Consider the following 26962-nt stretch of genomic DNA (forward strand, 5'->3'; position numbering starts at 1 on the left):
TGATTTACCTACATTTACTCACATACTTAGAAATGATTACAATGTTGGAGTAGTCTGAATTTATCTGTATATTTACCTTTACCAATGGGTTTTATACTTTCCTATGCTTTCATTTTACTAGTTTGAATCCTTTTATTTCAGCTTGAAATGTTAAAATATCTCGTAAAGTCACTTATGGTGGTCAACTTTTTTAGCTTTTGTTTGTTAGAAAACTCTTTCTCTCTCCTTCAATTCCGAGGGACAACTTTGTCAAGTAGATTATTCTTGGTTGGCAATTTTTTCCCATCAGCTCTTTGAACATATTGTTTCACTCCTTTTTTCCCTGTAAAGTTTCTGCTGAAAAACACACTGATAGTCTTGTGGTGGTTCCCTTGCACATAACAAGTTGTTTTTTCCTTGATGCTTTTAAAACTATCTCTTTGTCTTTAATTTTTCACAATTTTAATTTTATCATTCAGCTTATTTGGTATTTTTTTGGTCTTATTGGATCTGGATTTCTTCAGATTAGAAAGGTTTTCCACCATTGTTTCTTTGTACATGTTTTCTGACCTTTTCTCTCTCTCTTCTCCTTCTGGGACCTCTATGATGCATATATTGATCCATTTGATGGTGTATCATAAGTCCCTTAAGCTATCTTCATTTTTTCTCATTCTTTTTACTTTCTCTGATTGAATGAATTCCATTGCCATGTTTTCAAGTTAGCTGATCTTTTCTTCTACTTAATCAAATCTTTTGTTGAATACCTCTATTGAATATTTCAGTTAAGTTATTATATTCCTCAGCTCTGTGACTTCTGTTTGGAACTTTTTACTATTTTGTGTGTCTTTGTTGAAATTCTCATTTTGTTCATGAATTATTCCCCAGAACTTGGTAAGCGTTTTTATGATTGTTATTTTGAACTCTCTATTGGCTAAATCACTATCTCCACTTCATTAAGAATTTTTTTCTGAAGATTTATCTTGTCCTTTTGTTTGGAAAATATTCCCCTGTTTCTTCATATTTTCTTGATTCTCTGGATTGGTTCCTGTACATTAGATAAAATAGCCACCTCTCCTAGTCCAAATAGATTGGTCTTGTATAGGAGATAAACATAGTTAATCAGCCTGGACTTAATTCCTTATTGTCTCTGAAACCTATGTAATTGGCCAAGCCACCTTCTTTGTTCTTAGTGTTTCCCAGTAGTGGAAGGTGTGCCAAGACCTGTCAGTGTCCTAAAGGAGAGAGCCACAGTTAGCATCTATGGGCAGACTGATTATAAGCCTAACCTTCAGGCGGCAGCTTGTAAAATATGCAGTCAAACCCATTTTGAGGAAAGACTGAAATGTGGACATTTTGCCTATTCCCTCTATATGAGTCCTGAAGGGATAGCCTTGGTGAGTATTCTCATGCACACCTGTTAAGAACTGCTTTATTGTTTGCTGCAGTTCTGCGGAACTGCTAATGCAAGTTCTGTTGGCAACAGATCCACTTGTCCTGTTGGTAGCAGCAGCAAAAGGAGGGTGCCAAGCATGTGTACAACCTCCTTCTAGAGACATGCTGGCAACTTGGTTTTACAGTTATTACAGGTTGGAGGGATAAGGTGGCAGAAATGCCCATTGTCTCCCTTGTGCTCCATGGAGGGCAAAGCCCAGTCCTAGATGTGTGCAGTCAGACCCTTTGAAGATGAACTCTCAGATAGTGGGCTGTAAAGTATACAGTCAATCCCTTCCCAGGGAAAGACTGGCAGATGAGTGTTTTTGTCTGCTCCCTTTGAGCACAGGCCTGTGGGGAGAGGTGCAGTGGATGCTCATGTGCCTGTTAAGAATGGCTTCTTTGTTTTCTACAGGCATGTGGGTCTTGTGGATGCATGCTCCACTGGCTTTCAGAGCTAGGTGTTTTAAGGGGGCTGGCTGTCTCTTGAGTGGCAGCCTTAAAAACAGGTGCTAAATGTGTGCTCCAAATCCTTTGCTTTTCACGGAGAAGCTGGACTTTGAGGGGTCTCTCCTGATTGTGCCAGGCAGTAGTGTTTATGGAAAGAATGTGTCTCAGTCTTTCCTACCCATTTTTATGTGGGTATTTTCTTGGTTGCTTGGTGTGTGGGAGTCATTCAGCTAGTTTCTCAAGTTCTCTTTGGGGAATTGCTCTGTATGTGTGTTTGTGGGAGGAAGGAAGTCAAGAAGCTTCCTATGTCTCCATTTTAATCCCTCCAACTAAACTAATCTTTTCTACTTCATATATTGTTACTTAGTCATTATATAGATAACTGGAATATGTTGCCATCTACTAGCTGTTTAATATTGGCTGTTATACCCTTTAGGGTGTTACAAATATTAATTTTTTTCATTTTGTATTGGTTTGTCAATGTCAGCAATTCCTTTCTGGCATCATAGTCTGTAACATATTGTCTTTCTTTCCTTCTGAAACCTATTGTTTGGAAAGAATAGATGTTAGTAAAACCCGCTATTTTCTAGAGTCTCCTCATATCGTGTCATTGACATTATATGTCACATAAATAAATCTCTGTTTTTCTCTTATAGTGATTCATATCAGAATATATTTGCTTTCAGGTTTATATTTTTATATATTTAATATTAAATATATACTATTTTATATTTAATATATTTAATATTTTTATATTTAATATATTAAATATTAAATATCTATACTATAGGTCTGCTAAAAGCAATGGAAAAAACAACTCAAAATTTCTCAGTATTTTCATGATAATATTAAGTAACAGAATTATGCTTTATTTAAGAAACACAATATAATAAGACTTTACAGTTTATTATCTCAACTTCATAGTGAAACGTAGTTCACTAAAGTCTGAAAATTCCTGTCTCAAAGTGTGATAGCTCACTTGCCACATGAAAAGACTGGATGAATATGAATCTTTTATGCAGCCTTTGGTTCTTTCCCTGCTTCGAGCACAAGATCCTCACCAAAGATATACGTGGTAGGGAAGAAAGAAAAAGGAGAACACATTCCTGATTTCTTTAGGGTAAACAACTTTTGAGATCAAGCCCTTAGGGCAGATGGTACTTTAAAAAAACAAGAATGGCCCCCTGCATAGTTAGTTTTTGCTCATACTTGCAAAGTTAACAAGAAATACTTGAGTCTTGCCAAGAAATGTAAAAGGACTTGCTTTACACCTTTAAGAATGTTATGCTAATGCCTGTATCTTGTTCAATAGCCATTTATATATGTGAAAGTTGACATGATATTAAAAATTTGGATTACTCTCAATCAAAAAAGCTTCCTTAAATAGCCACTTCAATCTTGGTTTTCATAAAATTAAGAAATATGAGTCCCTAGTTTCAATCATTCTTCTAATACTCCTAAGTATTGACCGTCTTTACCCATACACAGAGAAAAGGCCATTATTTAATTTGTTAAATAATTTCATAGTAAAACAAACATTATAATTAGCTTTGAAGGTCACTTTGACAGCTATCAAGCTAGCTAATCTACATCAAAATATACTGAATTAGAAATATAATCATTATTGCAATTAATGGAATAAAATTGTTTTTAAGGCAAGACAAGAGAAATATAATGTAACACTTTCTCTACCACTTGTGCCACTACCTCCTCCCCTTTAGTGTGCATTGTGCATCTACATTATATATTAATATATTAATTAGAACCCCTTAAAAGATACAAGAATGCCTACTCACACACACACACCCCACACAAAGCAGTTTCCTCCTCTCCCAACAAGATAAAGCGTTGGGAGATGACATTCCTTTCTCAATCCTGTAAGACGTCACAATGATCCACTGCTGGCCTTGTTGGAATATGTAAACTGTCAGTATGTTACTTTGATGCAAAATCCTTTATCTCAAGATCTTATGCTTTGGCCCCTAACTTGTGCAGAAAAACTTGTGCTTTGACCTCTAATGGACAGAACAGTCTTCAGAGTTTTCTGAGTGTCTCCCGGGTAATAACCCTCAGATAGGCTTAAAGGCTTGAATAAAATTTTCCATTTCTTTCTTTGATTGATCATTGATTATTTTTTTTGTCACCACATAAAAATATTATCCTATGTGTTATAAAAATCTCAGTAAGTAATTAATATAGTCTAACAATTTATTAGAGATTTATTTTAAGGCTCAGTTAAAATAATCTTGACTGTATGAGCAATTCTTATTAAAGATAGAAAATAAAGAGTTCTTACCAAGTTTGCAATGATATAATGGTAGCCTTTAACATGCTTTCCAACACTCACAATCTGTAAAGAGATAAGGAAATATGAGAAAACCAATTTAACTTTACTGAATGATTATATTAACAGAAACAATTTTAACTATTCTAGCATAATTCCATGTAGAAACATGATGAAAAAATGATGAGTTTTTCTTATAAAAGCGATCTATCCCAATTAAAACAAATTCATAAGCCACATTAGAAATTAAATAGTTGAAGTTTAAAAAACCCTCTAATTTCAATCACATTGTATAAATGACCAATCATTTCACAATACTTTGTTCAGAAAACTACTATACTATAATCCCCTCAAAGAGAATGACAGCGTTATGAAAAAGACAATACCTTATATATATTTCTAAAAAAGAATACTTTAACATAAGAAATAAAGTTATTTTGGCTCCAAGAATTTAGATGTACTGAAATTTATTGGTAATTTATAGAAATTGATGGTAGACTGCTGGGTGTACCCAACTGGTGAGAATGATCTGTGAGTCGATTGGACTGTTGTCCTGAAAAGCAAGTTAAGATATTTTTAAGGCCTAATTTCTGCTTTTAGATGCCTCTGAGGCCACAAAATACTTAGTTAATTCTCAACTGCAGATGGGTGTAGAAATATTTTATTAAATAAAAAGAATGAGGGCAAAACTACATCAAGAGACTTTTCTTTCTGCTAGATTCATTTTTTTTCTATGAATGTTTTTAGGAGTGTTTCGGAAATTAGAAACAAATTTTAAGAAAAAGAGGATTTAAAAAATAACTTTATTTCTATATTAGAAATCAAAAATCTTATTTCATAAAAGTGAAAATTCCTTTAATGAGAGAAAAATCTATTGACAGTTACTAAAGAGCAGCTTTGCAGCCTCATTTGGGTCCTTAAAGATAACACAAGATTTTCATGTACTTTCATCATTAAAGAAAAATTGAATTATTTTTAGTATTTTAATGTCTTCTAAAAATAATTATTTGTAAATTAGTGACTTCTGTATGAAACACAGGAAAACTCTTTTATTTTAAACCTAGAATAAATGAATTATGTTGGAAAACAAGAGTTTTTCATACATGGCTATTGGTGGAATGGAATCTCTGCTCATCTCTTCTTTTTGATTACATCTAAGACCTTCTCTTTGTATTAAAGGTTCTGCAATTTCATTACAACAAATTTGGATTTTCACTTTTTGTTTATTTTGTTCAGGATTTGTTGTGCTTCTTGACTGTGAGGATTGCATGTGAATAATTCTGGGAAATCCTCAGCCAATATCCCATAAATATCCCTTCAAATATATTTCGTGTTTGCTTCTAACAGATAACCACAGTGTTGGTATCACTACCCTCAGGGTCAGTTTCATGATAATTTCTCAGTTTCCAGATTCCCAGATGACTGTGTGTGACATAAATTCAAACTACAATCTGCCTGAAGAAGGCTGTGATGACGAACTCTCATGGAAGATACCTCCCTCCCTACACTAACCTCAGGCCAAGACAGAAGACATTTTGTTGACTCTGTGTATAAATGGTAGATTTTCCCCCTACTCTTCTGTTTTTGTTGAGGTGTTGCCCTTCAAGAGTCTGATTTTAGATGGCATCTCAGGTCTAACTGATTGCCTTGACTGAGCCCAAAGTTCCCATTCCTGGGTGAGCATTAAATCCCCAGTCAGGCTACCCAATCTGACAACTTCTTTCAGCACAGTCAGCTTTCCTTCGTGGCCCCTGAAGAGCTTTTACTTTCTTGGAAGGTAAGCTATGCATTTGTAACGTTTTACATAGCATTTCTACATACCTTATATTGCCAGATTTATGCAGTGCATAATTTATCTCAAGCAAAACCTCCCTTTACAGTCTCACCATAAAGATGAGAACAAAGCAATGAATAGACAGGAGTATAAAGAAAGTTTGGTAAATAAACCGCTTAATTAATTATGTTATTGGGTAATGCAAGCCTGAGTGGTTTAGCATGAGCTGATTGGGCTGTAGCCCTCTTATTCTCTGGGAATTGCAGGTAAAGCTTGTCACAGACAGTTATGAAGGATGGGTGGTACTCATTTGGGAAACTGCATACTCTATTACTAAGTCTTACTAAAGATTCGTGATATTTGACCTCAGCAGAGATTGTTGTCACTCGGCAATCCATTATTTATTTCTTGCTGATGCACTACAACGTTTCTCTTGTGTGGCTATTTTAGCCTTTTATACATACTGCTTAAGCCCCCATACACATCCTGCCTCTTCTTGTCACTCTCAGCTTGTAATTTCTGTGTGGCAGTCCTCAATAACCTCTGATTTCTTTTAAATTAATTTTAAAGTGTAAACACTTGTAAACGTGAAAAAAAAAAAGGGCAACCAGTGGAAATTCTGCACTAGGCGTCTCCATGAAGAAATCACTCTTAGTTCTAGATTTCCTAGCAAAGAACTATAATAAATTAAAGCTAATGAGATACATTTTCAAGAGGTGAGGACTTGTCAAAACCACAAAGAACTGAAAGTGACATTAATTCTGGCAGAAAAGGCTCTGCAGAGCTGAAGGTAGATCAACATTCTGGAAACTGGAAGTCTCAAGGGAAAATGCTCTGAAGATTTATTACCTGGTTGGGGAATACCATTTTTGCTGAGCCAGATCCTGGCTGGGAAAAAACAAATGTGCCAGACAAACTAATGCCAAGGCCTCAGTGCCTTTGAACACTCACCACCCTGACCTAGTGTGGCCTGGTGTAAGGCCAGATCTCAGTCCCTCTGCCAAGCATCCACCACTAAATGGGAATTTCTTTGTGAAAAAAATCTAATTTATACTCCATTGTGAAGTGTCCTATACCTAGAGGGTCATTTGTCTAAGTTGGTTTTTTTTTTTTTAATGATTGTGTAAAACTGACAATGTCATGGGTGTAGTTTTTCATCACAACCAAAATGAAGACTATCTCATAAAAAACCCAAATCTGAGTGATTTGATTTTGGATGTAGACCAAACCTCATGTCTCTGTATTTCTGAAATTATTCTCCTACAAAGAGGGAAAATAAACAGCTTGAGGTGAAAGATATGACTGTAACATAGCAGTACCTTCATACAAGTATGTTTGGCCAAATTGTTAAGAGAAAACAACGCCCTAGGGTGAGGGCTTGGTTGCAGTCATTAATTATGGACTTTCACAGAGACAGAAAAATATAGGAGTAGAGAATCTGCATCTCCATTCTTTTTATCTTCTTAAAAGACATAGAGGAAGCAGCTAGACAAAGAATGTTGATCACGTGTCTGTTTAGAGTTCCAAAGAATGTGTTAGTAAGACAAACAAGTTGTATTGATCATACACTTTCAAAGGAGCCCATCTTTCCAAGAATAAAATGCCTACAAAAAGTGACTAATTGACTCCTTTAGTTAATATTTTCTTGTTCTTTAGGAAATAAACAGTTGTTTAGAAGTATCTATTGCGCTGGTCAAATGAATCAGTTCTAAAATCAGGCTTATGTATATTAACATGGTAAACTACAGATGTGATCACAATTGTTTTATTAACAAATTATGACATAATCAATCTTCATGAATATGACTTCTAAGTCTTTATTCATTTAGTAAAATTAAGAAAAAAATGGATCCAGGACACTTTTCCACCTTGACTCCACATTTAAATAAATTTAATTCAATAAATGTTACCAATGTACAAGTCTAGGGTAAGGAGATTCAAGGACTATAAAGTAAGTCAGTGCTGCTGTGACAAGTGTTTATTATCTCATAAGGGGGTAAGACTTAAACAGAAATGACTGAAATGCAGGGCAGAGGAAAGGGAGTGCCATGATTTTAAGAAGTGGTATCATTTGGTTAGGTCAACAAGGTAGTTTTAAAGAGAACAGATATCAATGCTGAATGAATGGATGAATAATGAAGTTAATAAGCATATAAATATCACAAACATTGAATGAATAATAGTTCAGCCTTCAATCCATAAACTAATTTTACACTAATCCTTTATGTATCAATGACCTATACGGGACTCAGATGGCTTTCTAGGTAAGGGCTGATGTATATCACCTCAAACTATTTTTACAGAGCTGCAGCCATTATACTGAGCACTGTCTTCAAGCTAAAGACTTGCAATGCACATTCCAATATGAATGATTTTAGTTTCCTTTTAATTTAGCTTTATAAGTCAGTTGGAAATTCCTCTCCCAGGAATTGTTAGTTATTATTATGGTCCAGAGAATTCAGTGACCTGGAAAAAACAGCACAATATATTTGGTGGTGGTAGGGACAATGATGCCCGGTAAATGTGGGGAACTTATTATAGTGAGCAGTCACTATCACTAAACCTTTTTTTTTTGTTCTATAGACATTCCAAACTCCCAAATTTCCCCTGAATGTTGATTTTTAAGATGTTTCAAAATATTTTATTATAAGTAAAAATAAAAGCTTTAGTTTGTCTAGTTAGTTTTTAAAGTTTACTTCAGTTCCATCAGAAGTAAACTTTTGCAAACAAGCTGTAGACTTCCTTAAACTACAACTTTGCAAGGTAACAGCAGGTCTTTAGGATGAGGCACAGATGGCAAGAGGAAAATAAAGACTCTCTGACCAAAAGGACGAAGTCTGTTTAGTGAGAGAAGAGATCCAGGGACAAGTGAAGGAATGAGAACGCTCTTCATATATTTTAAGATAAATAGGTACACACATGTGCATTTTTTTTCTATACTTGGAAATGTTAGAATTTATAAAAGTTTCTAATTAGGGCAAACTCTTTTTAGAGAAAAGGGAGGCAGGGAGAGTTGTCCATGAAGGGATGGCTGCCTCTCAAATCACTGATCTGTCTTTCTCTCACTGGAAGCTCTTAGCAGAGGCTGATTACCAGTAAAAGATTTTGAGGTATCCTTCTTTGGGCTCTAGAAGCTTGTGCAGACTTAAATTCCTACGTCTGTATTGTTAGTCAATGTAACAGACGCTATTTGACGCTCCAACCATGCTTTCCCTTTGACTATTTCAGTGCAAACTCACTCACCTTCTAAGTGCCAGCACTTGAATTTCCTTAGCTCAGGGTCTTTTCTGGTCTCTAGAACCCACTTTGCCCTTAGTGGTGAGGAGATCAGGCTAGAAGTGCCAGGGAATGAATGCCCTTCTCAATACAATGACTGACAGGAGCGGGCACATGAATCCTCCCTCCAGTCCGTTTGCCCATCAAGTGAGATGATTCTGACATGTATGTTCTACAGTCCTTTACAATAATCAGTTTACACTGATTTCAAATGAGATTAAGCCCCTGCCATCCACATGGTAATTTCCTAGATAAACGCACCTTTTATTGACTGCATTCTTCTATTCCCTTTCCAGTGTGTTCTTCACTTTTAAGCCAACTAGTTACATGTAAATCCTTGTCTTAGGATCTGTTTCTGAGGGAAACTGAACTAAGACAACCTCCAAATTAAAAAAAAATTACCAATGGGGTAGTGAAATTGATAATGTAAAAAATGGTTACTTTTGTTGGCTAGTTGTCCCAAGCTTCCATCTCTGTAGTGTAACACATCTATGTTATATTCTAAGTCTCTAATCTCTATGTCTAATCAAGGACCCAAATTTCATAAAATATTTTTATTTAGATATCTAAATTTTGTGGAAAAGCTTTATTCTCTTACATAGGTAAATAAGAATGAATGAGTACCCTCATTAAATAAATTCTTTATATTCATGACACACAATTTCCCCCTTCATACTGTCCTATATACCTTAAGGACACCCATTCTTAGTACTGGTTTGCTTTGACTTTATTGCAAATCTTAAAAAAAAATCCTTCCGTTTCATCCTTTCAGATCACAGATCACTTGATATATACCTCTCCCTCATTCAGGGCCTTATAAGCAATATAATTTGAATAAGGTCATAGCATATGAGTGAAAAGCAAATGCTGAAATTTGGGTGTTTAATTCCCACTCCCTGACTCCGTATCATCATGGTAACTGCCAACAGCTCCAGGAAAGCACATTGAAGGGTATACTCTTTTCTCTGCGTATTGTAGTGGTTCTAAAATTCTACACCCACAAAGCTTTACTAAAATGTTTCTAATCATGTTAACTATGAGTATATCTTAGCAGAGATCCATTTTGATTTAACAGCATTTCAGTTTAGTGATTTAAAATATTTGCAAAGGGGCACGAAAGATTCTGTGGAGTTTGTGATTATGAATTTGAAATGCACATAACTGCTTGAAAGAATCACTGAACAGCATGCTTTTCTTTAATTAAAGAGACATTTTATAAGAAACAATTTAAAAATAATTTAATGAGATGTAGGTGGAGGGGGTAATCCTTTGCATTCATAAACAAACATGTAGAATAAATACAGTCATTAAGTGATAAAGCCTGGGACTTTTGTCTATAATTTTCATTCTTTTTTCCACTACATCCTGTTGCCTTCTTTAGGCCATAGCGATTCAGAAAAATGACATATTTTAAGCCAATATGAATATATCTTTCCTAAGAAGAAAATGAAAAAAATAGATACTTGTGAGAGTGACATTCTTTATCATTACATATTTGATGAATGACAAATTTGTTTATGAGAAATAATAGCTTTTGCACGATGAAACGAAGACACAGTTCCTTTTCTTCAAATAATCTCTCTGAACATATTGTTATTTGAATAACAGCACACATGCGAGATGTTTCCAATTCCATCCTACACCAGATTGAGGTAGCGACGCACAGATGGAAAATTATCAGGTAAAATTTAACACAGCCCAAACCTAGTTTTGCAAAAATCTTCATCTATCTGTAATAAAGCTAATTACCAGCAAAGCTCAAGTAACTTGGATTCAGTAAATTTAAAATGATAGTTCAAGTGTATATGCTAAACTTAATGCAGATCCAACTCAATCCAGTATATAATCTATTTATGTGACAAGCTCTAAATGCTCATTTAAAGGTCAAACTATGTAGAGTACAGTTCAGTGTTAAATACATTTTATGGTGTTTTCTTTGAAAATGGGAACTTCATAAATGGTAATATGTAGAGATAACTTTCTACTAATCAAAATATCTCATTTCTTGAGATGTCCCTAACTAAATATATCATCAATGAATAAATATCTATTTTGGTTTATATAGAAAACTTGAGGGGACAGTGATGATGGGAATAAAGATTATACTTAAATGTCACATATGATCACATATGTTGTAAAAGGATATATGAGAAATTATCTGCTGAATTATATATCAAAGATGTTCAAGATCAAATTGTTCAAACGTGGCCTGCATAAGCACATGTGAACATGTTGTTCATGGGATGGAGGACCTCTAAAATCCAGTCAACCTGAAGGTCTATAATTCTGTGAATCTCCAGCTTTGAGAATTGCATGAACCTCTCATTATGGGAGACTTCTGTTAAGTTATCATGTTCCCACCACTATATCTTTACTTTTGTATTTCTCTTCTTTATCATATTTATTTGAAATATCATCATCTGAACATTCTTTTCTCTCTTAGTTTTAATTCAAAACTTCCCTTATTTTCTTTGAAATATGTTATTTTATTTTCCAAGCAAATAGAATGCATAGAGGTGATTGGGGAAAAAAAAGCTCTATGGCTACTTTTGCTGGAAACTAAGTTAAATAAGATTTAAGGGGCTTCTTTGCTGTAGGAATTTTTAGAGACTTTAACATGCTAATCATGTACACTGAAATCCCGAGACCCACATAGAGTATGAAGCCTGTAGAATGTTTTAAAAGGTTGTTTAAAGACATCCATCCTAAAGAGACAAAAAGAAGAGAGAGATTATATTGCTGCCTAAAGATGCCCGGGAATGTTCCCTGGCTGATCAATTCCATTCCATAACCCTCAGTGCCCCTTTTCAGCAGGAAGTAGCCAGAACGGTCGTCGCCCCCTTTCCCACAAGATTGTGGAACGGACATTGACAGCGGGGAACCGTAATAGAAAAGAACACATCTGACTCCATATTAGATCAGTTCCTTTTGCTTTAACCCTGTGCCCTGTTTCCTAGGCTTAGTCTTAGTACCTTTTGTAAAAGAATGTTGCCAATAGCCTGCAATATTCAGGAGAGCCTATTCTCAAGGCTCTGACCTTTAAGGATATTAACACTTTTGCACTCATATAAAGACAGCAAGTTGCAGAATAGAAAATCACATTTGTTTTGTGGAGGTTTTACAGGGACACGATGACCTGACCCAGGTGGACAGCTGTAAGAACAAAGGATTCCAAGAGCAAAGAATTCCTACACGAAGAAGTTTGCAACAACCGACCATCCCTTCCCCTTTTTAGTATAAAAGGAGCCTGAGTTCTGGCTTGGGAAAGATGATTCTCCAGGACATTAGCCTGCCATCTTGGTCTGCCTACTTGCCAAATAAAGTTGCTATTCCTTGCCCGCCCCTGATCAAAGAAAAAAAAAAAAAAAGACATCTACCCTATAACATTACTTTTCACTCATCTTCTTCAACTCCCATGTACATTTCAGACTTCAGTTGTTTTAGCAGCATTTTCTTATTTCTCTTCAGTGTTGATCATCTTTACCCACAACAATAACTCAACTAAACCATTTGAGGCATGTTTAAGAGAAATTATGTCCATAACTTTTGTGATAGCAGCTCACTGTTTAATTAACTTCAGCCAGTAATGTTTTTGGTCATGAGTTTTAAAATTTGCCTGTTTGTCATTATATTCTACAAATGAAATTGTGATTAACTAAGTATGTATTTTTTACATAAAGAATTGTTTTCTGTATTTTTATTTCAGTAAAATATTTTCTTTGAATTTGACCTTATTTGTTATGTCATGCTTCAAATAGTTTGCCACTAGACTACCAGGTTCCTATGAAGTGGATTCAGAAAGAGAACCCAGAGGTAAGCTGGTACCTTATCTTCATAAATGAGGAAGAACTTTTCTGTGTGAACCCTTTCCATTTGTTCAAATGATTAACTCTACAATTATTTTAAAAAACAAACAAACATCAAAACTAAGACAAAAGGCAGGAAAAATAGACCTCTGCCTATTCATTGACAGTCTCGTATTTGGTGTTGACAAACAATGTTTGTATAGCAAGATCACTGGGTAGATATTTTGTCCATATTTTACATAGGATGGTTGAAATTTAAAGATTATTATTTATAACTGACAATGCTTTAAAATTGCTAAAAGAAAAAAAATTAACTCCAGTCAGATAAGTTAAACTTCTTAAAATCTTAACAAAAATAATGGAGACCATGAATTCCTAAATTAAGTTCATAGCATCGTGCTTGGCAAAGTATAAATACAGTTGATAAACAACTCCTCATTATCACTACTTGGAATTACACATTTATTTGTTGTTTATTGTGTGGCTTCCCCACTAAGCTCCATGGGGCTGGGATTTTACTAAGCCTAGGGCACTGCTTGGCTTATAAAAAGCACTCAATAAATATTTTTTATGTCGATGTCAAATAAATAAAATTACATGCTGGTATATATGAAACATAAAAAGTAAAATACAAAGATTGAGAACCATTACTCATCTGGTACCCAGTTACTAGGCTATTCACTGTCCAGTTCATTCTCTGTCATAAGAATTATCACTATAAAACACAAAGTTGATCAGTTTAAAAGCATCCAATGACATGTAAATGCCATGATGAATTTCAAACCACTTAATGAACACTATGAGACTCTTTGTAATCTGTCTTCAATTTGCCTTGACCATCTTCTCATTTCCCCTACACTTGATATTCCAGCCATACTCACTTGCTTCCCTACATATGCAACTCCTTCCCAGTGCTCTGCTCTGGCGTATGCTGTGTGCCTTGAGTGCTCTTTCTCAGTTTTTCTTCCTGGGGAATTATGATTTGTTTTTCAGCAGTTTGCTTTCATCTTTACAACATCTTTCTACATTGTGTATTATTTGCTTATGTTCCTTTTTTTTTCCTTTATGTTCAAATTCCATCAAAGGATGGATTGAATTTTTTATTTTAATTTGTAGTATAGTTTATGTACAGTATTGCAATAGTTTCAGGTGTACAACATAGTGAGTTGACAATAAAAGACATTACAAAATGATCATGGTGAGTCTAGTGATCATCTATCCTGATACAAACTTTATTACAGATTTATTGATTACGTTGCTTATGCTGTACATTACATCCTTGTGATTTATTTCATTTATAATGCGAAGTTTGCCTGGATTACCTCTTAATCCCCTTCACCTATTTTTCCCATTCCTCACCCATCCTCAAGCAATTACCAATTCATTCTTTGTAACTATAGCCTGCCTGTTTTGTTTGTTTGTTTCAACATGTCAATGAGATCATACGGCCTTTATCTTTCTATGCTAACTTATTTCACTTAGTGTAATACCTCCAGGTCCATCCATATCATCACAAATGGCAAGACTTCATCATTTTTTGGGCTAACACTCCAGTACATATACATATCACATGTTCTTTATCCATTCATCTGTTGGTGGACATTTAGATTTCTTCCATATCTTGGCTATTGTAAACAAGGCTAAAATGAACATAGGAGTGGATATATCTTTTTGAATTTGTATTTTTGTTTTCTATGGAAAAATATCCAGAAATAGAGTTACTGGATCCTATGGTATGATGACTTCACTTCTTTGAGGAAACTCCATACACTTTTCCACAGTGGCTGCACCAATTTACATCCTCACCAGCAGTGCACAGGGGTTCCCTCTCTCCATATCCTCATCAACACCTCTGATGTTAGACATTCTGACAGGTATGAGATGAGATCTTATTGTGGTATTGCTCTGCATTTCTCTGATGATTAGCGATGTTAAGCATTTTTTCATGTGTGTGTTGACCTTTTGTATGTCTTCTTAGAAGAATGTCTATTCAAGTTCTCTGTCCATTTTTAAAATCAGATTATTTGCTTTTTTGATATTGCATTGTTTTTTTTTGTATAATTCGGATATTAACCCCTTATTAGATATGTGGTTTGCAAATATTTTCTCCTACTCAGTAGGCTGCCTTTTCTTTCTTTCTTTCTTTGATGGTTTCCTTCACTGCATAAAAGCTGTTTAGTTTGATGTGGTCCCACTTGTTTATTTTTGCTTTTTTGCCCTTACCTGAGGAGACAGATCCAAAAAATGTTGCTGTTTCAAAGACCATACTGCCTATGTTTCCTTCTAGAAGTTTTATGGTTGTGGGTCTTACATTTAAGTTTTTAATCCATTTTGAGTTTACTTTTGTATATGGTGTGAGAAAGTGATCTAGTTTCATTCTTTTGCATGTAGCTCTCCAGTTTTTCCAACACAACTTAATGAAGCAACTGTCTTTTCCCATTGTCTATTCTTGCCTCCTTTGACACAGAATAACTGACCATATAGTGTGTGTTTATGCCTGGACTCTCTATTCTGTTCTACTGATCTCTCTGAGGGTTTATGCCAGTGCTTTACTGTTTTGATTACTATAGCTTTGTAGTATAGTTTGAAGTATGGGCACATGATACCTCCAGCTTTGTTCTTTCTTTCTAAAGATTGCTTTGGCTATTGAGGGTCTTTTGTGGTTCCATGCAAATTTTAGAATTTGTTCTAATGAACAAATGCCATAAGTGTTTTGAATCTGTAGATTGCTTTGGATAATACAGATATTTTAACAATATTAATTCTTCCAAAACATGAGCATCATATATCTTTCCATTTACTTGTGCTGTCTTCAAGTTGTTTCATCAATGTTTTAAAGTTGTCAGAGCAAGGGGTCTTTTACCTCCTTATTATATTTATTCTGAGGTATTTTATTCTTTCTGATGTGATTGTAAATTGGATTGCTTTCTCAATTTCTCTTGCTGATAGTTCATAATGATATTGTATAGAAATGCAACAGATTTCTGAAGAATAATTTTGTATCCTGAAACTTTACTGACTTCATTGATGAGCTCTAGTAAAACTCCTAGAGATTGGTCGTGTCTCTCAGATTTTTCTGTGCATAGTTATGTCACTGCAAACAGTGACAGCTTTACATCTTCCTCTCCAATTTGAATTCCTTTTTCCTTGTCTGAGTGTTGTAGCTAGGACTTCTTATACTTTGTTAAATAGAAATGGAAAGAATGGGCATCCTTGACTTGTTCCTGATCTTAGAGAAAAAGCTTTCAGCTTTCACCCTCGGGTATGATGTTAGCTGATAAGACAGATATGGCCTTATTAAACTGAGATATGTTTCCTCTATACCAACTTTACTGAGAGTTTGTATCATAAATAAATGTTGAACTTTGTCAAAAGCTTTCCCCTCAATTATTTAGCTAATCAAATGATTTTTATGCTTTGTTTTGTTAATGTAAGGTATATTAAATTGATTGGTTTGTGGATATTGAACCATCTTTGAATTCCTGGGATAAATCCTACCTCATCTTGGTGCATAGTATTTTTAATGTATCATTGAATCTGATTTGATAATATTTTGTCATTGAGGATTTTTGCATCTGTGTTCATCAAGAATATTGGCCTGTAATTTTCTTTTTTTGTGATATATTTGTATGGTTGGTATCAGGGTGATGCTTGCATCATAGAATGAGTTCAGGAGCATTCCTTCCTCTGTGATTTTTTTTTTTTTGGAAAAGTTTGAGAAATAGAGGTATTAACTTTTCTCTAAGTGTCTGGTACTTTTGGTTGTTGGGAAAATTTTTTAAAATTACTGATTCAATTTCATTACTTGTAATTGGTACTTTTGGTTGTTGGGAAATTTTTTTAAATTACTGATTCAATTTCATTACTTGTAATTGGTCAGTTCATATGTTCTATCTCTTCCTGGTTCAGTCTTGGGAGACTGTACATTTCTAGGAATTTGTGCATTTCTTTTAGGTTGTCTCTTTTATTGGTGTATAATTGTTGGTAGTAATCTTTTACAATCCTTTGTATTTCTGTGATGACGTGATGACAAATGTAACTTCTTCTTTTTCATTTCTGAACCACTCTCTTTTTTCTTGATGAAACTAAAGTTTTATCAATTTTGTTTACTTTTTCAAAGAGCCAGCTTCTAATTTCATTGATTTTTCCTTTTTTTAAAGTCTCTATCTCATTTATTTCTACTCCATCTTTGTGATTTCTTTCCTTCTATAACTTTGGGTTTTGTTATTCTTCTTTTTCTAGTTACATTCGATGTAAAGTTAGGTAATTTATTTGAGATTTTTCTTCCTTCCTGAGGTAGGCTTGTAATGCTATAAACTTCCCTCTTAGAAGAAACTTCCCACTGCTTTTGCTGTGTCCCATAGGTTTTGGATCATTGTATTTTCATTTTTCTTTGTCTCCAGATATTTTCTGATTTCTTTGATTGATTCAGTAATATGTTTGTTGGTTAGCAGCATATTGTTTAGCCTCCATCTGTTTATGTTTTTTGCAGTTTTTTTCCTTGTAATTGATTTCTAATCTCATATCATTATGTTTGGAAAATATGCTTGATATGATTTCAACCTTCCAAAGTATACTGACACTTATTTTGTGGCCTAGCATGTGATCTATCCTGGAGAATGTTCCAGGTGCACTTGAAAAAACATGTAGAATACTGCTTTTGGATGGAATGTTCTATACACATGTATTGAGTCCATCAGGTTTAATGTGTCATTTAAACTCAATGTTTTCTCATTAATTTTCTGTCTGGATGATCTGTCCATTGATGTCATTGAGGAGGTAAAGTCCCTTACCATTATTGTAATTACTGTCAATTTCTCTCTTTAGGTTTGTTAATATTTTCTTTATGTATTTAGTTGTTCCTATGTTGGGTGCTTATGTATTCACAACTGTTATACCTTCTTCTTGGATTGATTCCTTGATCATTATGTAATGTCCTTCTTTGTCTCTTGTTACAATTTTTGTTTTAATGACTATTTCATCCAGTGTACATATTGCTACCCCAGCTTTCTTTTCATTTCCATTTGCCTGGAATACCTTTTTCCATCTCTTCACTTCCTGTCTGTGTGTGCCTTTAGATCTGAAGTGAGTCTCTTGTAGGCATCATATATATGGGCCTTTTTTTTTGGTATCCATTCAGCCACTGTCTTTTGATTAGAGCATTTAGTCCACTCACATTTAAAGTAATCATTGATAAGTGTGTGCTTATTGCCATTGATTTTGCACTGTTTTATAGTTCATTTTTGTCCCTGTCTTCTTCTTTTGCTCTCGTTCCTGTGATCAATGACTATCTGTAGTGCTATGCTTGGATTCTTTTCTGTTTTTTACATGTGTATCCATTGTAGATTTTTGTTTTGTTACCATGAGGTTTGTGTATAGCAATTCATATAAATATATGTGATGATTTTAAGCTGCTGATGTTTTAAGTTCAAATTCACTTTAATAATCCTGCATTTTACTTTTCTATCCAGGTTTAATGCATTTGACATCATATTTTTCATCTTTTTTTGGTGTATTCTTTAACTATTTATTGTGAATATAGATAATATTACTATTTTGCCTTTTAACCTTCCTTTGTAGATGATTGGTTTACTACCTTTATTGTGTATTTGCCTTTACTAATGATATTTCCCTTTCATAATTTTCATATTTCTAGTTATAGCTTTTTACTTTCAGCTTAGAGAAGTCTCTAACATGTATGTAAAGCTGGTTTTGCAGTGCTGAACTCTTTTAGCTTTTGCTTGTCTGTAAAACTGTTGATATGTCCATCAAATCTGAATGAAAGCTCTACTAAATATTCTTGGTTCCAGATTTTTCTCTTTCATCACTTTAAATGTATTATGCCACTCTGTTCGGGTCTGCTGAGTCTCTGCTGAAAAGTCAGCTGATAGCCTTATGGGAAGTCTCTGGTTTTTGAATTGCTACTTTTCCCTTGCTGTTTTTAGTATTCTCTATCTTTTTTCCCATTTTAATTATAATGTGTCTCAGTGTGGTCCTCTTTGTGTTGATCATATTTGGGCCCCTATGTGCTTCCTGGACCTGAATGTCTGTTTCCTTTCCCATGCTAGGGAAGTTTCCAGCTATTATGTCTTCAAATATGTTCCCTGTCCCTTTCTCTATTCTGGGAATTCTATAATGTGAATGTTAGTATGCCTGATGTTGCTCTAGAGGTCTCTCTGTCTCTCTTTTTTTAAAACACCTTTTCTGTGGTATGATTCATATTGCAGATAAACAATCTGATGAATTTTTATAGATGTATACGCTAAATGTAACCACCACCACAATCAAGATAGTTAACATTTCCATCACTCCCCAAGAGGTGCAAATTTTGAATTCCCAATTTATCCCTTCCTACCCTGTTTACACCCTGGTAACCATAAGTTTGTTCTCTGTGTCTATGAATCTTTCTGTTTGCTAGATAAGTTCAATTGTGTCCCCCCCCCCTTTTTTTAAGATTCCACATATAAGCAATATCATGAGGTCTTTTTCTTTCTCTTTCTGGCTTACTTCACTTAGAATGACAATCTCCAGGTCATGTTGCTGCAAATGGCATTATTTTATTCTTTTTTTATGGTAGAGTAGTATTCTAGTGTGTGTGTGTGTGTGTGTGTGTGTGTGTGTGTGTGTGTGTGTGTGTGTATGTGTGTGTATCTTCTTTATTCAGTCATCTATTGATGAACATTTCAGTTGTTTCCATGTCTTGGCTAATGTAAATAGTACTGCTGTGAATGTTGGGGTGCATGTATATTTTTAAATTATAGTTTTCTCTGGATATATGCCCAGAAGGGGGATTGCTGGATCATATGGTAAGTTTATTTTTCATTTTTTTGAGGACCCTTCATACTGTCCTCCATAGTGGCTGCACCAATTCATATTCCCACCAACAGTGTAGGAGGGTTCCTTTTTATCAACATCCTCTCCAGCATTTTTCATTTGTGGACTTTTTAATATGGCTATTCAGACTGATGTGAGGTGCTATCTAATTTTTTTTTAAGTTTTGATTTGCATTTCTCTAGCAATTAGTGATGTTGAGCATCTTTTCATGTGCTTGTTGACCATCTAGATGTCTTCTTTAAAGAGATGTCTATTTAAGTCTTCTGCCCATTTTTTAAACTGGATTGCTTATTTTTTTTATATTAAGTTGTATGAGCTGTTTGTATATTTTGGAAATTAGTCCCTACCAGTTGCATCATTTACAAATATTTTCTCCCATTCTGTAGATTGTTTTTTTGTTTTATTGATGGTATCCTTAGCTGTGCAAAAGCTTTTAAGTTTAGTTAGGTCCCATTTGTTTTTTTTTGTTTTTATTTCCATTACTCTAGGAGCTGGTTCAAAAGAAATATTGCTGTGATTTATGTCAAAGTGTTCTGCCTAAGTTTTCCTAAGAGTTTTATAGTATCTTGTCTTACATTTAAGTCTTTAATCCATTTTGAGTTTATTTTTGTATATGGCGTTAGAGAATGTTCTAATTTCAGCCTTTTACAGGTAGCTGTCCAGTTTTCCCAGCAGCACTTGTTGAAAAGATTCTTTTCTCCATTGTATATTCTTGCCTCCTTTGTTGTAGATTAATTGACCATAAATGCATGGGTTTATTTCCAGACTTTCTATCATGTTCCACTGATCTATGTATCTGTTTTTGTGCCAGAACCATACAGTTTTGAGTACTGTGGCTTTACAGTACAGTCTGAAGCCAGGAAGCAAGATACCCCAAGCTCTGTTCTCCTTCTTCAAGATTGTTTTGGCTATTTGGGGTCTTCTGTGTTTCCATACAAATTTTAACATTTTTTTCCAGCTCTGTAAAAATGTCATTGATAATTTGATAAAGATTGCATTGAATCTGTAAATTGTCTTCGGTAGCATGGTCATTTTAATAATATTGCTTCCTCCAATCCAAGAACATGGTGTATCTTTCCATCTGTTTATATTGTCTTCAACTTCTTTCATCAGTGTCTTACAGTTTTCAGAGTTCAGGTCCTTTGCTTACTTGGGTAGGTTTATTTCTATGTATTTTATTCTTTTTGGTATGATAGTAAATGGAATTGTTCCCTTAATTTATTTTTCTGCTATTCATTGCTAGTGTATAGAAATGCAACTGACTTCTGTATATTAATTTTGTATCCTGCAACTTTAACAAATTCTTTGATAAGCTCTAGTAGTTTTCTGGCTGCTTCTCTAGGGTTTTCTATGTATAATATGCCATTCATGAACAGTGACAGATTTACTTCTTTTATGATTTGGATTCCCTTTATTTATTTTTCTTCTCTGATTGCTATGGCTAGGACTGCCAAAACTATGTTGAATAAATGGTGAGAGTAGGCGTCCTTGTTGTGTTTCTGATCTTACAAGAAATGCTTTCAGCTTTTCACCATTAAGTATGATGCTAGCTGTGGGTTTGTCACATAGGGCTTTTGTTATGTTGAGTTATGTTCCCTCTATGCCCACTTTCTGGGGAATTTTTTTTTAATCATAAATGAACATTGAATTTTATTAAAATCTTTTTCTGCATCTATTTAGGTGATCATATGGTTTTTATTCTTCAATTTGTTGATGTGATGTATCAAATTGATTGATTTGTGGATATTGAAAAATCCTTGCATCCCTGGGGTAAATCTCACTTCATCATGGTGTATGATCCTTTTAATGCATTGTTGCAGTAAATTGGCTAGTATTTTATTGAAAAATTTTGCATCTATATTCATAAATGATAATAGACTGTAATTTTCTTTTTTTTTTCTTCTGTGATATCTTAGTCTGGTTTTGGTATCAGGGTGATGTTGGCCTCATAGAATGAGTTCAGAAGTGTTCCTTTCTCTACAATTTTTGGGAATAGTTTCAGAAGGATAGGTGTTAACTCTTCTCTAAATGTTTGGTAGAATTCACCTGTGAGCAACCTGGTCCTGGACTTGTTTGCTGGAAGTTTTAAAATTACTGATTCAATTTCAGTACTGGTAATCAGACTATTCATATATTCTATTTCTTCCTGATTCAATCTTGGCAAATTGTACCTTTCTAAGAAATTTCCCATTTCTCTAGGTTTTCATTTTTGTTGGTGTATACTTGCTTATAGTAGTCTCTTATGATCCATTGTATTTCTGTGGTGTCAATTGTAGCTTCTCCTTTTTCATTTCTTATTTTTATTAATTTGTGCCCTCTTCCTTTCTTTTCTTGATGAGTCTGATTAAAGTTTTATCAGTTTTGTTTATTTCATTTCAAAGAACCAGCTTTTAGTTTCACTGATATTTTTTGTTTTTTAAATTCCTATTTCTGCTCTGATCTTTATGATTTCTTTTCTACTACTTACTTGGGGTTTTGTTTGTTCTTTCTCCATCTGCTTTAGGTATAGGGTTAGGTTGTTTATTTGAGATTTTTCTTGTTTCCTGAGGTAGGCTTGTATTACTATGAACTTCCCTCTTAGAATTGCTTTTGCTGCATCCCAGAGGTTTCAGATTATTGTAGTTTCATTTTCATTTGTCTCAAATATTTTTTGATTTCTTCAGTGATCTATGGTTGTTCAGCAGGATATTGTTTCCCCTCTACGTGCTTGCAGGTTTTTCAGTTTTCCCTGTGTAGTTGATTTCTAACACAGCACTGTGGACAGAAAAGATGCTTGGTATGATTTCAGTTTTCTTAAATGTATTGAGACTTGCTTTGTGGGCCAACATGCGATCAATTCTGGAGAACGTTTCGTGGGCACTTGAGAAGAATGTGTATTCTATTGTTTTCGGATGGAACACTCTATAGATACTAATTAAGTTCATCTGGTCTAATATGTCATTTAAGGCCTGCATTTCCTTATCGATTTTCTGTTTAGATGATCTGTCCATTGATGTAAGTGGGGTGTTAAGGTCCCCCACTATTTTTGTGTTATTGTTGATTTCTCCTTTTACGTCTGTTAACAATTGCCTTATATATTGAGGTGCTCCTATGTTGGGGACATATATATTTACAATTGTTACATCTTCTTGGATTGATCCCTTGAGAAGTATGTAGTGTCCTTCTTTATCTCTTGTAACTTTTAAGATCTATTTTGTCTGATATGAGTATTGATACTCCAAATTTGGTTTCCATTTGCAAGCAATATGTTTTTCCACCCCATTCCAGAGGTCTCTTAACTGTTTATTTGTTAAAATTCTTTTTTTCTGTTCAGTTCATTAATGGCCACTGCTCTGTCTTCCTGATCCATTCTTCTGTATTATATAATTAAATTATGATTCATTTTAGTGTATTTTTTATTTCAGTTATTGTATCCTTCACTCAGGTTAGTTTGTTTTTATATTTTCTAACTCTTTGTTAGAACTCTTACTGTGTTCATCCATTGTCATCCTTACTTCTTTGGGCATTTTTATGATTATTACCTAAAACTCTTTATTGGGTAGACTGCTTATCTCCTCTTCACTAGGTTCTTCTTCTCTGGTTTTTGTGTTTTTCCTTTATTAGGAACACATTCCTTTGTCACCTCATTTTGCATAATTATCTATTTTTATATCTTTGTATTTGGTTGGTTGATTATCTTTCCCCGTCTTGGAGAAGTGGCCTTCTGTAGGACACATCTTATGTGTCCCAGCAGTGCACTTCCCTCTGGCCACCAGAACTTCATGTCTAGCGGCTTCTCCTTCTGTTGTGGTAGTCTTAAGTTCCGTGGGTGGTTTGGTAAGCATGGCTGGCACTCATTTCAGCTGGTTGTCAGGCCCTGTCCTTGTTCAGAGGCTGCCAATTGCTGGTGGGTGGGGCCTGATCATGAGGTGGCTGGCTCCAGAGACCAGGGTGGGGGCTGTCTCAGGACTAGTACTGGCTCACTGGTGGGTGGATTCAGGTGTTAGGGTGGGTGGTTGTGGGGCCGAGTGTCGTGGATCTAGTTTTGGCCTATTGGTGGGAAGGGCCAGTTCCTGAAACAGATGGCTGTGGGACCTGGGATTTCCCAAAGCTGGTGCTGGCGCATGGTGAGTGGAGCTGGATCCCATAGTGGGTGGTTGAGGAGCCCAAGGCATCTCAAAGCTGGTGCTGGCCTGATGCTTGGCAGAACTGGGGCCCAGAGACTCCCAGAGCTAGTGCAGGCATGCTCGTTAATGGAGCCTGTGTCTGGGGTCTCTAGCTGTAGGCCCCTGGGGATCCCAGAGCGGGTGTCCACCCACTGGTGGACAGGACCATTTTCTGACACAACTCACTGTGGCATGCATGGTGTCCCAAAGCTGGTGTTGACCTGCTTGTGATTGTGTCCCGGGGTCTCTGGCTTAGGGATCCAGGGGTCCCAGAGCTGGTGTTTGTTCCTTGAAGGGTGGTGTCTGGCCCAGATGGTCCTGGGGCTATAGCAGACTGCTGATAGGCAGAGCAGAGTCCTGTGGAATCCTGGAGTCTCTGGCTGCAGGGCCCTGGGTTTCCTGGAGTTGGTTTCAGCCTGCTGGCGGTCAGAGTCAGTCCCCAGGGGATCTTGGGGCTGGTGCCTGCCAGCTGGTGGGTTAGGCTGGTCCCAGGGCTAGTGTCAGCCCACTAGTGGGTGGAGTTAAGTCCTAGGCTTCTGGGCTCTGGGGATCCTGGGGTTAGTGCCAGCACACTGGTTGGTGGGGCTGGGTCCTGGGCTCTCTGGTGAGTGAGGCCAGGTTCCAAGGTGGCTGGGAGTCCAGTGGAGCCTATGGCAGCCTGCATGCTGATGTGCTGGGCTGTGTCCTTGCTTTACCAGCTGCTTTGACTGAAGCATCCCAGTACTGGGGCCAACAGGCTGGTGGGCAGAGCTAGGTCCCAGCACTAATAAGCTAAAGGAAGATTCCAGAATGGCATCTGCCAGCACCAGTGTCCATGGGGTAGAAGGAGCTCTCCCAAATTGCTGCCACCAAGGTCTACGTCCCCAGGGTGAGCTCCAGTTCCCTCCTGCCTCTCCAGGGGACTCTCCAAGTTCAGCAGGTGGATCTAATTCAGGCTCCTTTCAAGTCACTGCCCTGGGTCCTGCAGAATGTGAGGTTTTGTGTGTACCCTTTAAGAGTGGTATCAATTTCCTACAGCCCTCTGGCTCTCCTGAAAGTAAACCCAGCTTTAAAGCCAAACATCTGAGGGTTCATTTTCCTGGTGCAGGACCCACAGGCTGGAGAGTCTGATGCGAGGCTCAGACCTCTCATTCCGTGGAGAGAACTCTGCAACTATAATTACCCTCCTGTTGTGGGTCCCCCCGGAGGATGGGACTTGAGTACATCGTGCCTCTGCCACTCCTATCTGTCCCATGTGGTTCCTTCCTTGTATCTTTAGTTGTAGAAGATCTTTTCTGCTAGTCTTCTCATCAATAATTGCTTTGTAAATAGTTTGTTTTGTAAAAAAGAGTTCTCACTGTGTTCCTTCATTATTCTCCTAAGTTCAGTGAGCATCTTTATGATTATTAGTTTGAATTTTGAATTCTTACCTAAAAGATTGCTTGTCTTCATTTTGTTTAGGTTTTTTTTTTTTTTTGAGGTTTTATCTTGTGCTTTCCTTTGGGACACATTCATCTGTCTCTTCATTTTGCCTGACTCTCTGTTTGTTGCTACATATTTAGGTAGATCAGCTACATCTCCCTGTCTTGAAAGAGTGGCCTTGTGTAGAAGATACCTTTTGGGGCCAAGTGGCATGGCTGCCCTGGTCTCCTTGGTTACTAAAGCCAGATCTTCCAGGAGTGTCCTCGGGGTTGGCTTTGTGTGCCCTTGTTTTGTGGCTGGGCTGTGTTTACTGTGGGAGAGCTAATGTGTGGGGCTGGTCTTTGGTGGTTCTGGCTCTAAGGCCCAGTTGCAACTGTTACAAAAGCTTTTGTGTGCAGGTCTGGTCCCTTAGGTGGAGCCACTCTGGGGAGACAGCAGTGCCATCCATGGGTGCCTGATGGGAATAGTGGGGTGGCAGGCCACTTTAGAGGGGCTCTGGTGCCTTCTGAAGGACCCCAGCAAGTATAATCTGGAAGATTGCTGGCTGAATCTGGTCTGTAGGTGAACCCAAGGCGAGGCAAGTGGTACTCCCTAGATGGGGAGTCAGAAATGGCACCTTACAGTTCTGGGTTAGCAAGGTAGAGGGTGAGCCACAAAAAACCCCAACCGCCTACTCCCCTCCAGAACTGGTACTCATCCGTTCTTCTGTACCCAGAGAAAGTTCCAACAGGTCCCTGCTTCTCAGGTATATGCCCTAAAAACAGTCAATGAATGTCCTTCATGTATGACCCAGGCGTTTTTCAAACTACTGCCTCTGTGCTGGGACGTGGAGAGAGTAAGTTTTTGCGTGTGCCCCTGTGAGAGTGGACACAAGCCCTGCTGGGTTTCAGAGTCAGACACCACGGGGGCTTATGCTCCCAATGCAGGGTTTCCAGGTTAGGGAGCCCCGTGTGGCATTTGGAGCCCTCACTCCCCAGGGCTGACCTCCAGGGCTGTAATTTCCCTCCCATCAATGAGTCGCAGTGCTGGAGTGTGGGTTCTGGCCAGAGCACATCTCCGCCCTTTCTGTCCATCTCAGTGTGGCCTTTTCTTTTTATCTTTAGTTGTGGAAATCTTTCACATCTTTCTGTTAGTCTTCAGGTTGGGCTCAGAGAGAGTTTCTCTATACATAGTTGTAATTCTGGTGTGTTCACAGGAGGAGGTGAGCTGAGGATCTTCCGACTCTGCCATCTTGGCCTGGCCCCTGGCCTGAAATTGATTTAACTTTATATACAGTGCTTGGAAATTAGTAGGTATTAGATAAATGTTTGTTGAATATCCCATGTTTGGTAAAACGGATGAGTGTTGTTTACATGTATAAGAAAGCAAAATGATAGGGTGGGGTGGGCAGAGATAAGAAAAAATGTTTTTCTCTTCTGTTAGCTGCAAGATATTTGCATTAATATATTATTATAATACAAAGAATATTTGACTTTTAAGTTTACATTGTTATAACAATCAGCAAAAATAAACACAAATTAATTATAAAAATAGAATTCAAATATATGTATATTTCTAGTATACATTCTATGGTTTTAAAGGG

The 26962-nt window shown here is 36.4% G+C and overlaps 1 protein-coding gene across 3 annotated transcripts in view; it reads right to left on the reverse strand.

Moving 5' to 3' along the window:
* Window positions 1–26962, reverse strand: part of GRIA4 (glutamate ionotropic receptor AMPA type subunit 4) — a 439401-nt gene that overhangs the window by 123506 nt on the left and 288933 nt on the right. For all 3 annotated transcript variants that reach the window (XM_072970755.1, XM_072970756.1, XM_031675350.2), the window contains one exon: window positions 4157–4210. In XM_072970755.1, the coding sequence (XP_072826856.1) occupies window positions 4157–4210 (54 nt within the window). The remainder of the gene's footprint in view (window positions 1–4156; window positions 4211–26962) is intronic.

The sequence above is a fragment of the Vicugna pacos genome, chromosome 10, assembly GCF_048564905.1.
Source record: "Vicugna pacos chromosome 10, VicPac4, whole genome shotgun sequence".
NCBI classification, from domain to species: domain Eukaryota; kingdom Metazoa; phylum Chordata; class Mammalia; order Artiodactyla; family Camelidae; genus Vicugna; species Vicugna pacos.